General features: G+C 39.1%; 1 protein-coding gene across 6 annotated transcripts in view; it reads left to right on the top strand.

Moving 5' to 3' along the window:
• LOC140736047 (extracellular sulfatase Sulf-2-like) overlaps nucleotides 1–22,248 on the top strand; it is a 321,216-nt gene that overhangs the window by 225,241 nt on the left and 73,727 nt on the right. For all 6 annotated transcript variants that reach the window (XM_073061757.1, XM_073061759.1, XM_073061754.1 and 3 more), the window contains 2 exons: nucleotides 1,431–1,582; nucleotides 15,218–15,387. In XM_073061757.1, the coding sequence (XP_072917858.1) occupies nucleotides 1,431–1,582; nucleotides 15,218–15,387 (322 nt within the window). The remainder of the gene's footprint in view (nucleotides 1–1,430; nucleotides 1,583–15,217; nucleotides 15,388–22,248) is intronic.

Genomic DNA, 22,248 nt, shown 5'->3' with positions numbered 1-22,248 from the left:
TTCTGTTTACAAACTCATTATAGATACTTCTGCAAAAGTTATTTTCTCCACTTTTCAGTAGTACTGCCATAGAAAGATTGGGCTCAGTTTTGCTTGAATCTGCTGCTATAATGGGATGGATGAAATAGAAAGGGAAACTTAACCATGTGCTCTTCTATTAACTGCAAACCATTCATTGGCAATGGTAGCTTTTCCATCAGAAATGCTGCAAGACTTTGAACACAATCTGTTCAATTTGAACAATCTTGGTAAACTTGAATATGAATAGAGATAGACCCTGGCACCCATTTGTCCCAACCTTCCAAGAAATACTATGTTTCATCTGCTTAATTAATGTGGAGGATGCACTTGCCAAATATAACACATAAACTACCATCAAACAATCATGAGATATAGGTGAGGAGAAGAGAGGGGGTTAGAGGGGAACCAGAGTGAGGAATAGAAGAAGTTTGAAGAGGGAAGGCGATCAGGTTAGAGGCTACCCAGATGGAATATGACCTGCTGCTCCTCCAGCCTGAGGGTGGCCTCAACATTGCAGAAGAGGAGGCCATGAGTTGACATGTCAGAATGGGAACAGAGAGTGGAATTAAAATGATTGACCACCATGAAATCCTGCTTGTTGCAGATGGAGTGACAAAGCGCTCTTGGTGAGATTCTGTAGAAATCCAGAGCAACACACACACAAAAACTGGAGGAACACAGCAGACCAGGCAGCATCTAGGGAAAGGAATAAACAGTCAACATTTTGGGTTGGATCTTTTTATTAAGTTCTGCTGAAAGGTATCAGCCCACATTGCCAACTCCTTATTCCTTTGCAAAGACCCTGCCTGACCTGTTGAATTCCTCCCAGCATTTTGTGTGTGTTACTAAATGCCAAAGCTAGTTTCCAAGTGGCACAAACATTCAGCAAATTACAAATACAAACAACACCAAAAATCTCTTCTTGTAATCATAGTCTGGACTGTAGTCTAACCACCAACATGCAGTGGTCTATAATCAGTCTAACAATACATGAGCTCTCATCTCTCACACGATACTAATCACAGACATTAAGCTGAGGATTTATAAAGTCTAGGTAATAAGAATCCTTCAAGTAGGAAACTTACCACTGTAGCTGCACTTCACAAAACTACCTGAGAATTTTGGCTTAGAATACTTGTCATTCCAGCAGACTCCAGCTAAATTTACCTTAAGGTATACATTTCAGCTCAACTGTTTCTTTCACATTTACTACCTAACAGTTGATTGCTGGGTAAGAGTAACAGATTTAAGAACAACTCAAAGCCTCAAACTAATGATGCTGTTCAATAAAGAACAAATTGATCAGTAATCTAGTTTGCTGATCTGTTAATTGGAGCTATTAGAACAGCAGGTTAAATGCACAGCCTTTTCAATTGGATAGTATTTAATCTCCTCCTTTTGCATTACAGCATTCTTTGGAAAATACCTGAATGAATACAATGGCAGCTACATTCCACCTGGTTGGCGTGAGTGGGTTGGATTAATAAAGAACTCGCGATTCTACAATTATACACTTAATAGGAATGGTGTAAAGGAAAAGCATGGATTTGACTATTCAAAGGTATTTGTCCATAGCATAACTATAGATTAGTTATGTTCAAGCAATGTCATGTGAATTTAATTGAATTGAATTGACTTTATCTCTTATATCCTTCACATACATGAGGAGTAAAAATCTCTACGTTATGTTTCCGTCTAAATGTGCAATGTGCAACCATAGTAATTTATAATAAATAGAACAGTCAATGTAATATAGAGTACACTCAATTCAGTGAGAATTCATCAGTCTGAAGGCCTGGTGGAAGAAGCTTTCCCAGATGGTAGCAGCTGGAATAGATTGTGGTTGTGGTGACTTGGGTCCCCAATGATTCTTCAGGCCCTTTTTTCACACCTGTCTTTGTAAATGACCTGAATCATTGAAAGTTCACAACTAAAGATACGCTGGGCTGTCCACACCACTGTCTGCAGAATCCTGCAATTAAGGGAGGTAGTTTCCATACCAGGCAGTGATGCAGCCAGTCAGAATGCTCTCAATTGTGCCCCTGTAGAAAGTTCTTAGGATTTGGGGGCCCACACCAAACTTCCTCGGCTCTCTGAGGTGAAAGAGGCGCTGTTGTGCTTTTCTCACCACTCAGCTGGTGTGTACAAACCACATAAAGTCCTCGGTGATGTGGATGCCGAGGAACTTAAAGCTGTTTACACTCGCAACCCTAGATCCATTGATGTCAATAGGGGTTAGCCCATCTCCATTCCTCCTGTAGTCCACAACCAACTCTTTTGTTTTTGCAGCATTGAGGGAGAGGTTGTTTTCTTGACACCGCTGTGTCAGAGAGATGACTTCTTCCCTGTAGGACACCTTGTTAATGTTTGGGATTAGGCCAATCAATATAGTGTCATTGACAAATTTAATTAGCAGATTAGAGATGTGGGTAGCAACACAGTCATGGGTATACAGGAGGGGACTTAGTACACAGCCCTGAAAGGCTCCTGTGTTGAGAGTCAGAGGGTTGGAGGTGAAGAAGCCCATTCTTATCACAGGAAGTCCAGGTTCCAGCTGCACAAGGCAGGGTCAAGGCCATGGTCTCTGAGCTTCCTGCTGAGTCTGGAGGGAATTTTGGTGTTGAATGCTGAACTCTAGTTCTGTATTGTACCGTCAGTACAAAAGTTACAATCCCATTACATATGGCATTGTCTCTGCATGTTATAGTTTCTGTTTTCCAGTCATTTTACAAGGCCACGTGAATCTCTCCACTCCTAATTTTAATTAGTAGTTTTATTTTGAAAATTGTCCAAAGTGTTAAATAGTTTATTCTCAGCTAAATTCCCACCAGATATTGGAATCTATGTCAGTTACTCAAAGTGGGATGAATTTGATATGGGTCACTGTGAATTCATATTAGCTTCAAAATACTCAGATAGAACATGCTTAATAATGCATACTTTTCTACACAAATCTAAGATTTACTTATTACATATTTACCCTTTACATATTGAAATGATTTGTACCAAAAATGCTACAATTGTTTAAGAATTTGTACAAGAGGTCTAAGCCTGGTGAAACTGGAATGGTCACTTGATTTTTTTTCCTCTCTAGTACAGTATATTCTTCTACAAACTAATTTATATTCAAGTATATAAACTGTGAACTTCTTCGTTTTTGTTGGGGAAGCAACCCCACTCATTACCTGTCTAAGCACGGGAGAAATTTGAAATGTAATCCATTTACACAATGGGTACCCTTTGTCGTGTACATTTTAACATAGGCTACAAGTGGAAGATGATATCACAGGGAAAGAGAGCTAGGAGCAGATCTGTATTGAAATGCTTGCACCTTCTACTTCTATTGACCTGACTGAAATGCAATCCCGTATTTAGCAGCTACAATAATTACTTGCTGGGGGCCTGATCTTGTTTTTAATGTAAATGAATCCATTTATATACAAAGACTAATCAATTTGTCACTAGGGAACCAATTGATTCAAAAGAGAGTTTTAAGGCATTTTTATTTATAAATTGTCATCAATTCATTCCAGCAAGATGTTACACAAATTAACCACCTACTATTCTCTCATTTCCGCAGATTGCAAGTGCCTAAATATCACTTTGGCATCCACAGCAAAAGTTGCTCATAGTTTAGATGTTTGGAAGTAGCAAAAAGTTCTATCCTTGCTTCACTTCGATACCATAGCCCCTCAGAAGGATTTTAATACTAACCAGTTTAAATAACCTAAAACGGTATAAACTGTTATTCAGCTTTAGCAAATTATCTCAGCATGGATAATAGATAAAGTGAAATATTTATCTGTTCTATTTGGAAAATTAACACAAGAAGTTCATCCTGAAATTAGAATGTTTTCATGGTGCTTTGGTGAACAATTAGCCAAAACTTGTTTAAAAAAAACTTTTTCTCCCTTTTTGACCACTTTCGAACTGTTCACAATTAACTTTCTTTTCACATCAAGACAGCAAATGTAAAAAAATATATATAAATTCATAGAATTGCTTTACTGCGAAAGAAAGCCACTTAACCATTGAGTCTTTGTTGGCTGCTAGTAGACCATCTCAGTCACATTCACTCATCCTTTCCCCATAATCATGCAAAGCATTCTCTCACAAGTCCTTACCCATAATTTTTTAAATCACATTGTTTCTGCCATCTTGTCGGGTGTCAAATGTCAAATCATAATATTCTTTGCATGTAAAAGATATTCCTCACATCCCCGTTGAATTACTCTCCAATCCTTCAACCATTAATAGATGAGGACATATAACTTTGGCGTACAGCAGCTCAATCACTTTTGAATGGATTGAATTGACTTTATTTCTTACATCCTTCACATACATGAGGAGTAAAAATCTTTACATTACATCTCCATCTAAATGTGTAATGTGCAATTTCTACTAATTTCTAATAAATAATATGTACAACAGGACAGTCAATATGGCATAGGAATACAGTTGTATTGGCGTGAATTAATCAGTCTGATGGCCTGGTGGTAGAAGCTGTCCCAGAGCCTGTTGGTTCAGGCTTCTGGCTGCATTACCTTTTCCTGGATTGTAGCATCTGGAACAGTTTGTGGTTGGGGTGACTCAGCTCCCCAATTATCCTTTGGGCCCTTTTTATACACCTATCTCTGGAAATGTCTTGTGCTTCTCTGCAGAGTCCTGATGTTGTGCACCTCTCTCAAATACCCTCATTGTACCTTCTTTGGTCCATGGTGAACAATTGTTCCAATCTGTTCCCATAGCTGAAATCCTTTTCCTTAGAACCACTTTTAAAAATGAGAGAGTTTAAAAGGAAACTGAAATATGATTAGTGCCATTGAACCTTCTGACTATAAGTAGCACTGCTGTAGTTAAATATTGGTTTTTGCATTTCTCAATCACTTAAACAGATCAGTGCAGAACTTCTTCAAAAGTGCTTTTAACGAATACAGTTTCTCTTTGGCTCTTTCAGATATCCGTGACATAAATCTTTCCATGAATATCTTAAAGCCCTCTGAGCACTTGACACTATGATGGTTTGGGAGGAGGGAGAGTTGGTTGGGATTATTTTGTATTTTTCCGTATAACTTTTCTGTATTTTTGTTTAGGAATATTTCTGTAATATGCTGTTACTGTAATATTTCTGAATATGGTGGGATTCTGTAACTGCAAAACTCTTCCTAAAATCTTCCAGAGTTTGTGTAAAAATCAAATAGAACAAATGTTTTCCTTTCAGCTTATCATAATCATTAGATATTTCCATTGTGAAAATAGTCAGATGTGAAACATATTTCTAGATAAAAGTGCTTTGAATGTCAATTCTTTCAATTATTGTAAGTATTCTTATTTTACTTAAAGTGCATTTCTCCAGTGCAATGAGCCTAGAAAATGCGATCAGAGTGAGTTGAGTTTACATGATTTACAACATCAGTAGAATTTCTTGGCAATTTCTTGAGACCTAAAAAACATTTTGCTGAGCAGTTTCATTACATTATTTAATGGATAAACACTGGATTTTTATTTCTGTGTTATATGGTTGAAAATTGATTTTTGTTTCTCTTCAGCGAAATGTGATAACAGCTATTTTTAGGTGTTGTGGCATTATTCCAAAAATTCAGCAGGGCATTTTCAAGTCCTGTTGTGATTCTCACACTGGGACCAAGGATGTTCTGATTCCCACAGAACAGCTTCCTTAGACTTTTGCTGAGGAACTAGGAGCAAGTTGCCCTGGGAGCCAGTGCTGATTTGTTATTCTCACCCAGCAAACTCCATGCATTTATTTTCTCCTGTACTTCCCAAGTCTGTGCCCATCACACTCTTTCACCCTGACCTTCTGAACCTGTGACATCCTGAGGACAAGGCCACATCCTCCAAACTTCCATTCCCTTTCATCCCTCCAGTACAGTGGTGCATCTTCGCCCCCAGTGTGAGATTACAGATTCCATCTCTTTCCACACCAAACATAGTAACAATACGCACTGCTCCCATTCCTCCTACCAAAATGACAGTACAATTTCTGTACTTTAGGAGATCTAGGCCTCATATGGAGCCAGTGATCATTAATGGAGAATGTGTGGAGCAGGTTAAGACCTACAAGTATCTGGGAGTACAGTTAGACGAGAAGCTAGACTGGACTGCCAACACAGATGCCTTGTGCAGGAAGGCACAGAGTCGACTGTACTTCCTTAGAAGGTTGGCGTCATTCAATGTCTGTAGTGAGATGCTGAAGATGTTCTATAGGTCAGTTGTGGAGAGCGCCCTCTTCTTTGTGGTGGCGTGTTGGGGAGGAAGCATTAAGAAGAGGGACGCCTCACGTCTTAATAAGCTGGTAAGGAAGGTGGGCTCTGTCATGGGCAAAGTACTGGAGAGTTTAACATCGGTAGCTGAGCGAAGGGCGCTGAGTAGGCTACGGTCAATTATGGAAAACTCTGAACATCCTCTACATAGCACCATCCAGAGACAGAGAAGCAGTTTCAGCGACAGGTTACTATCGATGCAATGCTCCTCAGATAGGATGAAGAGGTCAATACTCCCCAATGCCATTAGGCTTTACAATTCAACCGCCAGGACTTAAGAACTTTTTAAAAGCTATTATTAATGCTTTTTGAGATAGTGATTTAGATGCATATCATATTTTTTTACTGAGTTAAGTATTGTATGTAGTTAGTTTTGCTACAACAAGTGTATGGGACATTGGAAAAAAAAGTTTAATTTCCCCATGGGGATGAATAAAGTATCTATCTATCTATCTATCTATCTATCTATCTATCTATCTATCTATCTATCTATCTATCTATCTATCTATCTATCTATCTATCTATCTATCTATCTATCTATCTATCTATCTATCTATCTATCTATCTATCTATCTATCTATCTATCTATCTATCTATCTATCTATCTATCTATCTATCTATCTATCTATCTATCTATCTATCTATCTATCTTCCCACACCCATGACAATGACAATGCAGGCTCAATCCATCTCTATGGTGACAATAAGATTGTCTACAACAGCCTCATAAATGACACTGTAGGTTCTGTCCCTCTAACCCTGTCACTGTGGCAATACAGAATGCCACCCTCCCCTCCCTACCACATTACCAATTACTCCTTCTATCCCTCCCACACAAGCAGAGAACTACTCGATCTACAGCTGACTACCGACACAATCTCTCCTCACCCTCCCTGTTTGAACCCAGTCTTGGGAGCAAATACCAGTTGCTGCATTTTCTGTAAAACAAAAAATGGCTTCACCCATGAATGAATTCACAGCAGGAAAGCCAACAGCAGAAGCAGCTCACTTATCCAGCTACCCATTTGGGTCCAGAGTTCCTTGTCATCTTTGATCTTGTCATTGTATGAAGACTGCATCCAAGGCACTACTTATTGATTGATTCAGTCATATAAGCTAAAAAGACCATTGGCTCTGTTTTTATAATTTATTGTGCACACTGACGGCTGTGTGCACTTATATGTTTGAGTGCAGATGTTTATTGAGGATGCTCAATCTATATTTAAAGGGTGCCATTATATCACAGCAATGGTATGATTAATGCAGACCATTCCCTGTGTTGTTGAGATGCAGTCTGACAGCGCTGCACACTTCCCTATCAAGTAAGTGCAGGATTCTTCTTTACAAGCGGTTTCGCCTGGTTTTTCAGAGCATTAAAAACTCAGTGCTAAATTAATAAAGTGGCATATAAATTGCACCAGACTGCCTGAAGACATCTTAAAACCTGACTTCACATTCAAGTGAAGTTGTAATTCATGCAGTATGGAACCCAATCGTTTCCTGAAAGGTACCTCGCACTGTTTAGTTTAAACATATTTAAATGAGAATCGAATGCTTGAGACGGACAGTATATCTGCACTAAGATGCACCTGGTATAATCAAAGCAATAGAGGCGGTATCTCAGTAGTCTAACTTACCCAAAATACTGTGATTTTCAGTATATTCACAAAGGTAAGTGATTAAAGTCCTACATTTCAGCACTAAGGATATAGGCCAGTAAAAGCAACTGCAGTATTATTTATAAAAGCAGTATGCTCATTCATTCATTCATTATGTGCCGTCTCTTTTTGTATGACGTAGATGATCACGGTCTTTCCATGACGAGCATTGTTCTTGGCAAACTTTTCTACAGAAGTGGTTTGCTGTTGCCTTCCTCTGGGCAGTGTCTTTATAAGACGGGTGACCCCAGCCATTTATCGTTACTCTTCAGAGATTGTCTGCCTGGTGTCAGTGGTCACATAACCAGGACTTGCGATATGCACCTCTTGCTTATATGACCATCCACCCCTTGCTTTCATGGCTTCACGTAACCCTGATTGGGGGTATAAACAGGTGCTACATCTTGCCCAAGGGTGACCAACAGGCTAGCAGAGGAAAGGAGTGTCTTCAACCTCCTTTGGTAGAGATGTATCTCCATTCCACACCGAAAAAGCAGTGTGCGACATCTTTTAAATGATCTGAAGAGAGCATACAGTTGGAAATGCTTACAATTCAGTATATCTGGCTATTCGTTCCAGATGTTTAAGATTTAAATGATGTGTTGTAAAAGTGTGCCAATTGAAAAAAAGTGTTTAAATCTACTGATCTTTATTCATTTGATTTCTATTCTGTCTTTCTGAGCAAATTTGGGTTACATTTTGCCAGGATTTATGGTGAGAAGCAATTAAAAATCTATTGTGATGAAGAGAAACTGTCACCAGTTTCTGGAGTGCATATGTATTGCATATAATGCAAAATTAAAAATATGTTGGTGATTCACTGTTACCTAGTGATTTCTGAAGACTTTGCTGGAGATGTTTTGTGAGGAAAATTTCCAGAGTTTCTCGATCTGATAAGTACTTCCAGACCCAGAAATTCTTAAGCACATAAAAAAAAAATGTTGAACTGGTGCTGTAGTGCTAGTTGTGAGCAAGGACATTTGTCAGCAACATTCTTTTGCTCATGACATCTGGTGAAGTTATAAGATTGGCTTGGTACACAAAGACACTTCTGTGACTAGCCCTGTACTGAGGAAAAATCAAGCAGCTTTATGGAAGCGAAAATGACGGGGAAGCAAAGAGAGATGATGGATAGAGGGAAGATGCCATTGAACAAAGTTAAAAGATGGACTTAGAGAGGTTTACTGTCTGGAAATTGGAGCATGAAGTGATAACATCAAAACAAGGAGTGATATTAAGGGAAGGGACAGTATCAAGGTGAAGAGCATTGGGTCAACACCAAGTTTGATCAGGTTTGACATATGATCAAAGGCCTCAGTGTGGGCAAGTAGAAAGTTGGGAGTAAACACCACAGGATAAATCACTTCAGAATCACATTCTAGTATGCCTGGTCCCTTTTAGTACAAAAGTGACATCAACTCTTCAGTGAGGGTCAACTTCAGTGTGAGTGACTTGTAACACTTGCAAGCCACAAATGGCCGAGTTAATTTTACAGAGGGGAGTCAAGGCATGTCTTAAATGCTGTGTAATATCGCCACAAATATCTAGCGGCGTCTGCAAGTACGTATTTCTTTTGAGTGTGTGACACACAATGAGTGAATAGCTGTGAATGCAAATAAATTAAACACACACACACACACACACACACACACACACACACACACACACACACACACACACACACACCTCCATCTGTGTTTAATAACCAACTTTTAGGTTACACAGCATTATGCCAAAGGAATTTAATGTGAAAGGATTTCTAGCACCTGACATTTCGGAATTACCGTTGTAAAAGTACTGAACTTTGAAAAAGCCAGAATAGTTAGTGCTATGCTTTATATTCCCAACTATCCTGCTGGCTCAAAAAGACTGCTTTTTAAAATGTTAAGAAATTTCAACTTCTCCCTTGTTCTCTCTAACCTATTACCCTTGCTGTGAAATCATAAAAAAAAACTAATTTTCTCCTCCAAGGTTTGGAGCTTGTAAGAACTCTTCTGTGTAAATTGGTAATTGATACCATTGTTACAGGACACAAGTGCTCCTCATGAGCTGATGCTTGTCAACAAATGACATTGGGAAATGTGAAGCACAGACCACAGAGATCACTACATCCTGGCGAAAACTGACACTTCATCACTGATTGTATAATTGAAGCCATTATTTGGTCATTTATTTACAGTTTTCTCATCCAGTTAATATGAAAGGACAAAGAGAACAAACGAAATTAAAGCCTCTCTACTAAAACTTTATTTTAAATCTTTCTCCTCTGTCTTCTTCCATTTAGAAACTTCATACGCGGGTGAGTGTAGGTTTGCGCACACCAATGAAACCCACTTTTACATCTCTGGCGACTCTCCATTCCTGTATTACATCTATATTCTCAAATGGATTCACCATCCAACTGTCCTCCATATTTCACTTGTGCCACAAACTTCACTCCCTTACCATGTTCTCCATCTTCTATATAGTCTTACACCTCACGCCCCATCCACTCTATTGTCATTTTAATCTGGATAACTAACCATAATGGCACAGCATTTTTAATCCTGAAGTTAAAATTATCAGCATTGGAAATTTAACTTCTGAAATGTTTGCAGCAGTCCCCTAGCAGGCTTTTTCATTTCATGACACGTAAAAACACTTGAAAGTTTTCCATCCTTTCTGACCATCATCTATCCCTAACTCTCCCTTTTGTCCCACTGCACATTGCCCTTGCCTGCTTCTATCATTAGTTATTAACACTGCTACCACTTGATGAACCCTCTATATATCCAAATCTCGCACTTTGCCATGGGAAAGTATGGCAAAGCTACCTAAGAAATACCTAAAAGTTACCTGACGCCCTAGTCACTTTCTGCAGCTTCCTTTTTGTTTGTTGCTCTGTATCCACAACACTTGTTACTTAATAGTTGCCATTCCTCAGCAAGAAATGAATACTCAAGGGAGATTATTCAAGGAAGCAGAGTTCAAAATAAAATTGGGTAACTTGAAACTTATTAATTAGTCTGAGAATAACTATATCATGTGTATTTTAAAATCATTAAATTTCCAAGCTTTTTATGGGGATAAAGCATTGTAACTGATTGCAAGTGCTTGAAAATAAATTTTACTCCTGTTTCTATTAACCCTGGGTCATTCTAGTGGATGTTCTGGGCTTGTCCTGCTCAGCAAAACCTCAGTTTCTCTCAGTTTTAAGAATATTGTCTGAACCACTGTAGCTCAATTTCAAATTCTATATCCATGCCCTGCTGTTTTAATTACACTTAGGGGAAATTAGTATAACTTGTAGCTCACATTGATGCTTAACTAGCATTTGGTTTGCATTAATTGTTGTTGATTTCTGATATGTCTTTCAGTTGGTGGTGCTTTTATTTGAATGCTATGCTTCGCTGTTGTTAAGCTGCCTGGTTTTAGTGCACAGCCATCTATTCTCAAAATGTCTCTGTTACCAGTAAATTCATCTTAGTTATTGTGCAATAAGAACTTCAATTAATCTGGCTGTTATTTTTTTACACACAGTGACAGCACCAGAATAATTTTTACTCTGTAAATATATCCTCGTTAAATTTTTGACCGATATTTTGATCCAAACCTCAGAAGTATGGAACATGTAGAGCTTTTTTTGGCTTTGACCTAGATGTGGATGAAAAGAGCAGGTTTTTAGAGCAAGAGACAAAAATTCAGCTTTTTGGTACTCCTACAGCTTTGTGCAAAATACACTAAAAAATTGTTACCACCTGGCTAAAACTAATGGTTTATTATCCAGAACTTATTCCAGTAAACTCTTGTGCCCAGCAACTCTAGTGCACCTGAAAGGGCAAAACAAATTTTGGAATTTAGGCACTAAGACTTATACAAAACAGAAAAAAAAATGTCCTTTAGCTCATAGAGTCTGCTCCAGCATTGAAACACCCATTTAAACTAATCTAACTTTATTCTTCTCAGATCACCAACATATTAGGGCAAATTACCATACCTAATCAACTGACCAAACCAGACATCTTTGGGATATGAGAAGCAACCAGAGTACTCAGAGGAAACACATGAGGTCTTAGCTAGAACCTGCAAACTCCACACAGACAACACCAGAGGCCAAAATCGAACCCCAGTCCCGGGAGTTCTGCCAGCTGCACCATTCATTGTGCCCTGCTGACAACTGGGCTACTGTGGCCAAATTAAATTGCTTTCATTCAAATAGTATGGGGGGGTGGGCAAAGCATTCAGTTGGCTAGTAGTTTAAATGATAAAGGCTAGTGACAGCTAAAGTAATAGATTATGATGTGCTATGGAGAAAAGCATAATTTCTTTTCATAAAAGCATGGAAGCATAATTGCTTCCAGTAAGCAATTGGAAAGGCATGTATTTTAAAGATTCTGGCAGGTTAGATACTACCACGATTTCCAAATACTGTGTTTAGTCTGAACAACACAATTACTAAGTTCTATAGAGAATAAATGTTTTCTACAGTCTTAATGTTGAATAAGATAAAGAACTAAATGGAACAAAATCCAAATATGAGCAGATATAGCTTTCTTAAATGGTGGAAGTATTGCACAAGAAAGAATATAACCCTTTATGTCCATAAGACCATAAGACATAGGAGCAGAATTAGTCCATTCAGCCCATCAGGTTTGTCCCACCATTTCATCATGGCTGATTTATTTCCCTATAACCCTTCATACCCTGCCTTATCAAGAACCTATCAACCTCTGCCTTGAGTATACCCAATGACCTGGCCTTCACGGCTATCAGTGGCAATGAACACAGATTTACCACCCTCTTGCTAAAGGAGTTCCTCCTCATCTCCATTCTAAATGGATGTCCCTCTATTCTGAGATTGTGCCCTCTGCTCCTAGACTCCCCCACTATATGCAATATCCTCTCCACATCCATGCTATCTAGGCTTTTAAACATTCAATAGATTTCAATGCGATCAACCCCCCTCATTCTTCTAAATTCCAGTGAGCACAGGCCCAGAGCCATCAAATGCTCCTCATACATTAAATCTTTCATTCCCAGAATCATTTTTATGAACATCCTTTGCACTCTCTCCAATATCACCACATCCTTTCTTAGTTAAGGAGCCCAAAATTGCTCACAATGTTCCAAGTGAGGCCTCACCAGTGCCTTACATCCTTGCTCTTATATTGCAGTCCTGTCAAAAAGACTACTAACATTGCATTTGCCTTCCTTACCACTGACTCAACCTTCAAGTTAACTTTTAGGGAATCCTGCACATGGGCTCCCAGGTGCCTTTACACCTGATTTTTGAATTTTCTCCTGCTCAGAAAACAGTCTTTGCCTTTATTCCTTTTTCCAAAGTGCATAACTATATACTTCTCTACACCATATTCCATCTGCCAATTTTTGCCCATTCTCCTGATCTAAGTCCTTCTTCAGCCTCCCTGCTTCCTCAACACCACCTGTCCCTCCACCTATCTTCATATTGTCTGCAAACTTTGACACAAAGACATCAATTCTGTCATCCAAATCACTGACAAACAAAATTTTAAGAATTAGTCATGACACCAACCCCAGTAGAACATATTAGTCACTGCCAGCCAATCAGAAAAGGCTCTCTTTATTCCCACTCTTTGCCTCCTGCCAATCAGTCAATACTCTTTCCTCACTAGTATTGTTCCTAGAATACCATGGATTTTTATGTGGCTAAACAGCCTCATGTGCAACATCTTGTCAAAGGCCTTCTTGTCACGACAGATTACTTTCTACCTTTCTGCTATTTACTCTTTATGCGCAAGAGTTTTCCATTCAAATTCTACAATGAAATTACTGGCTTCTTTGGGAATAAACTAATGCATGTTAATACAATGGATTAAAATTCTTCTGGGTTGCAGCATGCAGAATTCTTTGAAATAAAATGTTTAAGATCATTTTCAGGCTGAGTAACACAGAAAAAATGGTAGAGGACTCAGCAGGTCAGGCAGCATCTATGGAGAGAAATAAATAGTCAATGTTTCATGCTGAGACCCTTCATCGGAACTAGGAAGGAAAGAGGAAGAAAAAGAGACTGGGAGGAGGGGAAGCTTGCAGGTGGTGGGGGAAGGTGAGTGGGTGGGGGAGAGGAGATGAAGTGAGAAGCCAGGAGGTTTCAGGTGGAAAATATAAAGGGAAGAAGAAGAACGAACCTAATCAGAGAGGAAAGTTCAGGAACAGTTATTATTGTACCTCTCAAACATCAGGCTCTTGAACCAGAGGGAATAACTTCACTAAACTTCACTTGAACTGTTCCCACAACCTAGGACTCGCTTTCAAGGACTTTTCATCTCATATTTTTGATGTTATTGCTTATTTATTTATTATTATTATTATTTCTTTTGTATATGCACAGTTTATTGTCTTTTGCACACTGGATGTCCAGCCTGTTGAATGAGGTCTTTCATTGATTCTATCATGGTTATTGAATTTATTGAGTATGCCCACAAGAAAACAAATTTCAGGTTTGTGTATGGTGTACTCTGATAATAAATTTACTTTGGGTTTTGAACCATGGGAGAAAGGTAAGGAGAATAAGCACCAGAGGGAGGGGAGAAGAAAATAGGTATGAGGGGCGCCAGAATAGGGAAAGGAAAAAGAGAGAAGGGGATAGGGGAGAAATGACTGGAAATTACAGAAATCAATTTTTATGCCATCAGTTTGGAGGCTACCCTATGAAAACATGAGGTATTGCTCCACCAATATGTGAGTGACCTTGTGGTGGCAGTATAAGAGACCTTGGGCCGACTTGTCCGAAAGGGAAAGGGGAGTGGAATTAAAATTGTTGGCCACACCACCACTGAGTTCCTCCAGCATGTTGTGTGCGTTATTCTGCAGCTGCAGAATCTCTTCTATTTATCTTCAAACTGTTTATTTCTTCCCTTCACTATACTGATAATCAAACTACTGCCAGCTTCACTGCCAATATATTACAGTTGCTTCATCAATTGCAATAAGATGCTTACTGCTTTTCACATTCTCCGAGTTGATCCTTGGCCTTAAACATTAATATTTTGCAGCTGCCACATTTTGTGCGTGTTTTCAATAAATATGCATAGAATGTATTATTTAATGCAAGAGCACATACACAATATATAGTTCTATAGCACTGACTAATGTTCTTGTCTGTGAAGATATCTTTAGAAATACTGTATATTGCACAAAAAGGTTACAAATCTGAGAAATTTGTTACTGTGATCCTTTCAATGTAATGTCTCTTTTAAAATATTTAACAATCAATGCACTGCTTTTCTTTTTTTGTAGGATTACCTAACAGACTTGATGACAAATGACAGCATCAATTACTTTAAATCATCCAAGAAGATTTATCCACACAGACCAGTTATGCTGCTGATCAGTCATGCAGCACCCCATGGCCCTGAAGATTCAGCCCCACAATTCTCCCACCTTTTTCCAAATGCTTCCCAGCATATGTGAGTATTATTATTATAATATGGTCTTGTGGCCACAGATATTATCATTTTCTTATTTAGCCCTTCAACTCACTTACCGGTGGTTCGTTACAAATTTACATTTTAATAGCTTCATTGTTCTAGATCATAAAGTAAATGAAGCACTGGTTTTGTCACACTTCTGAGCTGTGGAGATCATCAAGGACCCATATTCATACCTAAAACAGCACTGAATTACCTAGTCCAGTTTAGCATCATACAATAAGAGATCCTGGGTGGAGAACTTCATTTGTAGGGCTTGAGAAGCAATGCCCTGTGAAGGACACGCACAAAATGCTGGAGGAACTCAGTAGGCTAGGCGGCATCTATGGAAAAGAGTACAGTCGACACTTCGGGCCGACATCCTTCAAGAGTCCTGCCGACGGGTTTCAGTCTGAAACATTGACTGTACTCTTTTCCATTGATACTGTCTGGTCTGCTGAGTTCCTCTGTCATTTTGTGTGTGGTGCTCAGATTTCCAGCATCTGCAAATTATTTTTTAGCCCTGTGAGGGATAGCTGCTTGCAGGAAAGCAGAGGTAAAAGAGAGGGGAAAATAAAAGGAAGAATGTTCGGGACAATCAACTGCTTAGAAATGTACAGCAGCCTACTTCCATCATCCATCTTAATCAATCGTTGAAGCAGACTGAAGAGTGGCAAATAGAGAAAAGAAAGCCCGACTTCTGTCCTTATGAGATGCCAGAAATCGGAGCACGACATCTGAAATCAAATAATCACTTGAATGCAATAGAACCAGTCAATAGATTACTTCCATTGTGTTTTAGATCTTGACTACTCCAGAGAATATAATTCTACCCAGGTTGTAAGAAAAGTGATGTCTGCTGAGCTCTACACTGGATTATGCTGTTGTGAGTGTTGAATGCACCTGTAAAAAGGACATTGATTCTTTGACAACGATCAGGTGGAGGGGGAGTAGGAAGTAAATTCAGCTGTTGAAAGAGGAGCAACACATGTTATTGCACAGCATGCTGAGGTTACACTGACAAATTCAGTCAATGCTACCAGGTTAATTTTAGATGGAAAATTCTCAACACTCTATTCTCTACCATTCCTTATCCAGTCTCTGCTTACAACATGATTATAGATATAAATGTTGAACGAGAACTGATAGCAGGCAGCAATTAGAATCAGAATCAGGTTTATTATCACTGTCTTCCTTTGTTATTTAGCTGCAGCAGAGCAGTGCAAAGACGTAAAGTTAGTATAAATTACTTATTAAATATATAGGGCAAAAAAAGGATCATGAGTTCATGGTCAATTCAGAAATTTGATGGTGGAGGGGAAGAAGCTGTTTCTGACTCATTGAGTCTGGGTCTTCAGGTTCCTGTTGCACTTCCCTGATGGCAGTAATGAGAAGCGGACATGTCCAAGATGGTGAGCCCTTCGTGACGGATGCCACCGTCTTGAAGCACCACCTCTTGAATATGTCCTCAATGGTGGGGAGGGACGCCCCTGTGGTAGAGCTGGCTGTGCCTACAACACTATCCGCAATTATTTTTACATGATTACAAACAAAGAAAAGTCAATACCTTGTATAAAATCCTCATCCGCATAATTTTCTGCAAGAGTATGTATTTTTCCTCTTCCTATGAACCTTTTCCAGAACTGTTGCCGTGGATTCACTCAGGCTCCTTGGATGTTTGTCACATCCCCTGTACTTTGAACCCTTTTGCTGAGATCTCACCTGCATGCAAAGGCAGACTCATACATTGCGGCTTTCCAACGGAGGAATACATAATGGTTGAGAAAGGGAAGCAGTTTTATCATGGCTTCATCTCTAGATAACCAATACCAATCAGATCTCTCATGACCTTTCTTTATTTTCCTGCTAACAATGAACTGCACAATAAACTTATTATAAGTTGGTTAATAGCCATGTCCAGGAGATTAGGCATTCGTATTATGCAGGTTTTTGGTGAGGACCTGCTGGGATTCACTGGGATGCAGCCTAAGATACTCAGCACATCATCAAACATCGTCCTCTTCACAAGGAAAAAACAGCACTTCTCATCTTCCTCAGCAGGAATTCACAGTGCCTCACACACTCTTGCTTGTCTAGTTGTTCAACACCGTCCGGATGCAGTATCTGCATCCAGCTGAGCAGACCTTACAAGCATCCTGCAGCATCCTTCAAAGGCAAAACATCTTGATAACATGTGCTTGCCTGTCTGCGGTGTGTGAGACATCACCTGTTCAGTGAGTGCACCTGCTCTCTGTGGAGGTGAGCCGGGGGGTGGCTCATGGTTTCCTTGACAGGTAGAGCTGACTGACTTTGCTCCTCTTGGCCCTCACACAAAGCTGCATAAGCACTTACTTTGTGAAGCCAGCAACTCTCATTTTTATTTCATTCTCAGGTGTCCCTATCACTGGGAATGCTGAGCAGGATTATTTTAATATTGGTCCTCAGTTATACAATGAATTATGCTAACTCTTCGTAGTGAACTGCTGGAAGCCACAATATTCACAGCTAGAGAAATGGCACTAGGTACTTCCATGGGATATTGAGGACACATTATAATAATGTAATTATTATTAAAACATCCTTTCCTGTCTTTTGTAGCATGGGGTTAATATTGAAGCCCAAAAGTATAATAGACATTAATTATGAGTTTAGTGGAAAAAATCTGTTATGGAATGAAAGGGGGAGGAGGTGTTGTAGCTATCTATCACATGACATTTTGCTTTAGGTTTTAGATAACTACACTTGTTCACTTCTTTGTAGCTGTCGGCTGACAAGATCCTTTACCCGATATCGGCATCTTGAATAAATCATTTTGTGCCATGTAGTCCGAGGTTGAGCCTCTTTCTTCTCAGTGTTTCTGATAAGCTTATAAATGTCTGCACAGATAGATACTTGAGTTAAACCTGTAAATAAGCATGTCGAGAAACACACATTCGATGAAAGAAGGGCTTAGCTACTGACATACAACAAGATTATCCACATTTTCCAATAACTAGGGTCATAAAGCAGTACAAAGGTCAGCACTGTACATTGCAATCATTCTGATGTTTTTCTGACATCGTAAGGCATTAGTATCTGAATGAAGTCTGCAGATATAATGCAAGCCTGACATATATGGGTAAATGTATTAAAATTTAAGGCACAGGTATGTTCCTTCACCAGTACTCAATGCACTTGAACAGAAGTATATTTGTTACACATGTGAGCACAGTAGATGTTGTTCGCACAGGCGCACAGATTTGTTTTACATACTACCTGCTGGGGAGATGAGGAAAGTGACAGGTGGTGGGAAGATGCAGTTTATACTGGCAGGCATCCATGTGTTTCAATCTGTACCAGTGTTAAATCTACCATCGAGATGTGCCTTGATTGTGTCAGTGCCAATTTGGCATTAATTTTGTTCATTTATTCATTTTGAATTGCCTATTTTCTTTTGAAATATTCAGTAGAAGTAGGATGATGTCACATTCACTCTCCAGTGTAAGACACATTAAACTGGTAATATTAAACTTATTGAACCAGGTCTGCAAGCCATGCTCTGTAAATTAGCATCATAGGCTCATCTCTTAAACATGTTGTTCAAATAGACAGACATAATGCAAACCATTGTTCAAAATAATGGAAGCTAAAAATAAAACTGATGCATACAAAGTTGAAAACTTAGAGAATATGTCAAATCAAATGCATTCCAGCCAAGATATATCTTATTGATATGAGACACAATCATCATTTAAAAAACCTCATCTCCTCTGTCATGATCAACCTTCCTGAACTAACTTCAAGCAAGTTAAAACAGCGTCAGAGAGCTAAATTAGTAAAATGGTTACATGGAATTCTAATTGAAAATATGAAATCAGAAATAATAATTGAACTACAATAAATGAATTACTAGAAAATTTAAAACCTCCAGAAAGTTAAGAAAATCCTCTTCTTATTCTTGCAGGATAGTGAACAGGTGGAATATGATACATTTATAGAAGTTATATTGACATGTTTAAATACAGTTCCTCCCCAGCTTATAATGCATCTCCATTCCTGTTCATAACCCAGACAGTTCACATATCAGAAATGTGGAACACCAGAAGGTGCCAGCAGTTCCCCAGTGGACAGTAAATCCATACCACCCATCTCACAGACGCTCTTTCATATGTATCTATTCTTCATGAGCTGACGGTCCATAAGCTCGGGAGGACCTGTATAGCATTTGAGAGTAACAGAAGTTTAATACAGATGACTTTCATCAGGAAATGTGTTCTTAGGAAATGATTCCAAATTTGGAAAGGTTGCTCTGATCAAATAATCAAATATTGACATTGCTTGAAGAATTGAATGATGGCCTATTTTTTCTTATTTTGTACATTCCTGAATGTTTATTAACTTCGCTATTTATTTGATGTTTTAGTAACCTTAATGTGGTTCTGCTTTGGAGAATGCCTTTGTTAATAACCTTTGGGTATTCCAAAGACAAGAATTGATGTTGCCTTATCATGTGTCAGAAACATGAGTTAATTTTCAATAAGCTGTTTTCAATTATTTGTACTCCCATTATATTCTATTGATGTGATCATTTATTTTCTTATCCATCATTGAATGATACACAAATACATACAGTATATTCACAAAGATTAATCATCTGTATGAAGCACTCCATAGTCAGATGCAGTTACAGAGCCAACCTTCTAATCAGTTTGTCATAACATATCCATCTCAATATCTATTTCTCTTTATTAATGCCACCAGTTATTTCATTACATCTCTCTAGAGCAGGGGTTTGCAACCTTTTTTAATACCATGGACCAACACCATTAAGTAAGGGGTCTGTGGACCCTGAATTGGGAAAACCTGCTCTAGAGGGCAGTGAACCTGTGGAATTCATCGCTACAGATGGCTGTCAAAGCCGAATCTTTTGGTATATTTAAAGCAGAGCTTGATAGGCTCTTGATTAGTAAGGGTGTCAAAGGTTATTGGGAGAAGGCAGGAGAATGAGTTTGAGAGGGAGAGTAAACCAGCCATGATGGAATAAACGGCAGAGCAGACTTGATGTGCAATCTAGCTTAGTTCTGCTCCTATGTCCTGATGTCTTATGGTCTTAACTTTCTGCATATATTAATCTCTGTATAGTTATAGTAACTTGCTATTCCACAATAACCTTCTAAATATAATTATTCTTTATATATTTGAGCATTTACCTAAATATTTCTAAATTCAATCTTGTCATCTTTCCATGACTGTATCCAATTTTATAACTGCCCATCACAGCTGTGAGAAAAGTGACTGCATGACACTGCATGTGATCCAAAAAGTTGAGTCGAAAATAATAGTTAAACCACAAAATTACTGTAAATCTGTAATCAGATTTTAGCTCCATCCTCAAGGTGTGAGTGAAGCAGATGGGTGGTTATTATGACAGAATTTCAATTGTTTCCACCCTCCCTGTTTTCTGTGCCCCCTGCTATCATGTTAATTGCCTAACGAATGATGATGCCAGAGGAACAGGGGGATAATTTAAAAGGCGGATGTGTTACAAACCTTGCAGATGCTTCCTGATTGAGGAGCATATCCATGGCTTCTCCCAGAGTGGAGAGCTCCCACCTGTAGGGAGTTAGAAGACCTACCTAGAACCATAAATCCAGCTGATGCTCGAGGTCAAACTTAGTTGATGTTCCTCTTCTATTCTAAATACACAGGATAAAATTCATGAACATTCGGAAATGCTTAAGTTAAATAGTGACACTCAGCATGGATTGGCAGCTGAAGGTAAAAAGCAAAGATGATTCAGTTGACAGTGAAAATATGAATTTGCAGAAGTCTCATGAAAGGCATTGAAAAAATATGGCACATGCCATTGAAGTGAATTTAAAGAGTGGGATAGGATGATTGTGAGAAAACAAGGCAGGAGCAAATTAATGTTTTCTGAGTTGGCAGGATACAAATTGTGATGCCACATAAGGTTCTGAGCTGGGACATCTGTTATTTTCTATTTATATAAATGGTTTAGGCATAGGCACACATTTTCTGATGACACTAAATTAGGTGCCATGGCAAATTGTAAACATTTCCAAGAGGGACATGAAAGTATTAGAAGAATAAACAGACATTTGTCAGATGCAGTGCTGACCCTCTCTCCAGAACCCTTACCCCCCTAATCTCTCCCTCACCAAGCATCCCCCAACCTCCACCCGCTCCAAGTCCCACCAACACTCCGACACCCTGTCCAATATCGTCATCACCACCTCCAATAACTGACTCCACTCTACAGTTCCACCCACCACTCCTTCACTGAGAACAAGATAAAATTTCACTGCTAAGAACACTCACACAAAACTATCAGCTTACGATTTCTCACCCATGTATAGACCCAGTTGAATAAAAGGTTGTGAAGCAAAGCAAATTCCAATTGTCTTGTGTATATGAAGCTTCTGTTGGACAGGGTTTGACCATGGGTATTGTCTCCTAGCTGTCTAGGTATGCAGGAATGGGCAATACGATATGGAGAGCAAGCTGTTGCCCAAGCAGCAAGCTCCTCCTCTCTATGCATCTGATAAGCCCAAATGAATGGCAGAGTCTGATACAATTTGGCACCAGCAGCATCATGGGAGTTGCCAGTCAGTATTGAACTCAACGTAGGACTGCCTTAGGAACTCCAGCTTGGGATTTTTTCCTCAGGTTTTGCTCCTGAAGCCTTCTCCATTACTGGGTACAGCCGCAAGGCAGCAGAGGTTTGAGATCAGAGATTTCCTTCCCCACGGCTGACAGGCCCCATCTGCCTGAAGCGACTGGTTTTAAGACACTAGTAACCCACCTTGCCTCTTCTCCTGTCAGTAGAAATGGTTCTGCGAGACTTATTAGCTAAGCCACACT

The sequence above is a fragment of the Hemitrygon akajei genome, chromosome 11 (genome assembly GCF_048418815.1).
Source record: "Hemitrygon akajei chromosome 11, sHemAka1.3, whole genome shotgun sequence".
In the NCBI taxonomy this organism is placed as follows: Eukaryota; Metazoa; Chordata; class Chondrichthyes; order Myliobatiformes; family Dasyatidae; genus Hemitrygon; species Hemitrygon akajei.
This window is presented reverse-complemented; position numbering and strand designations above follow the sequence as displayed.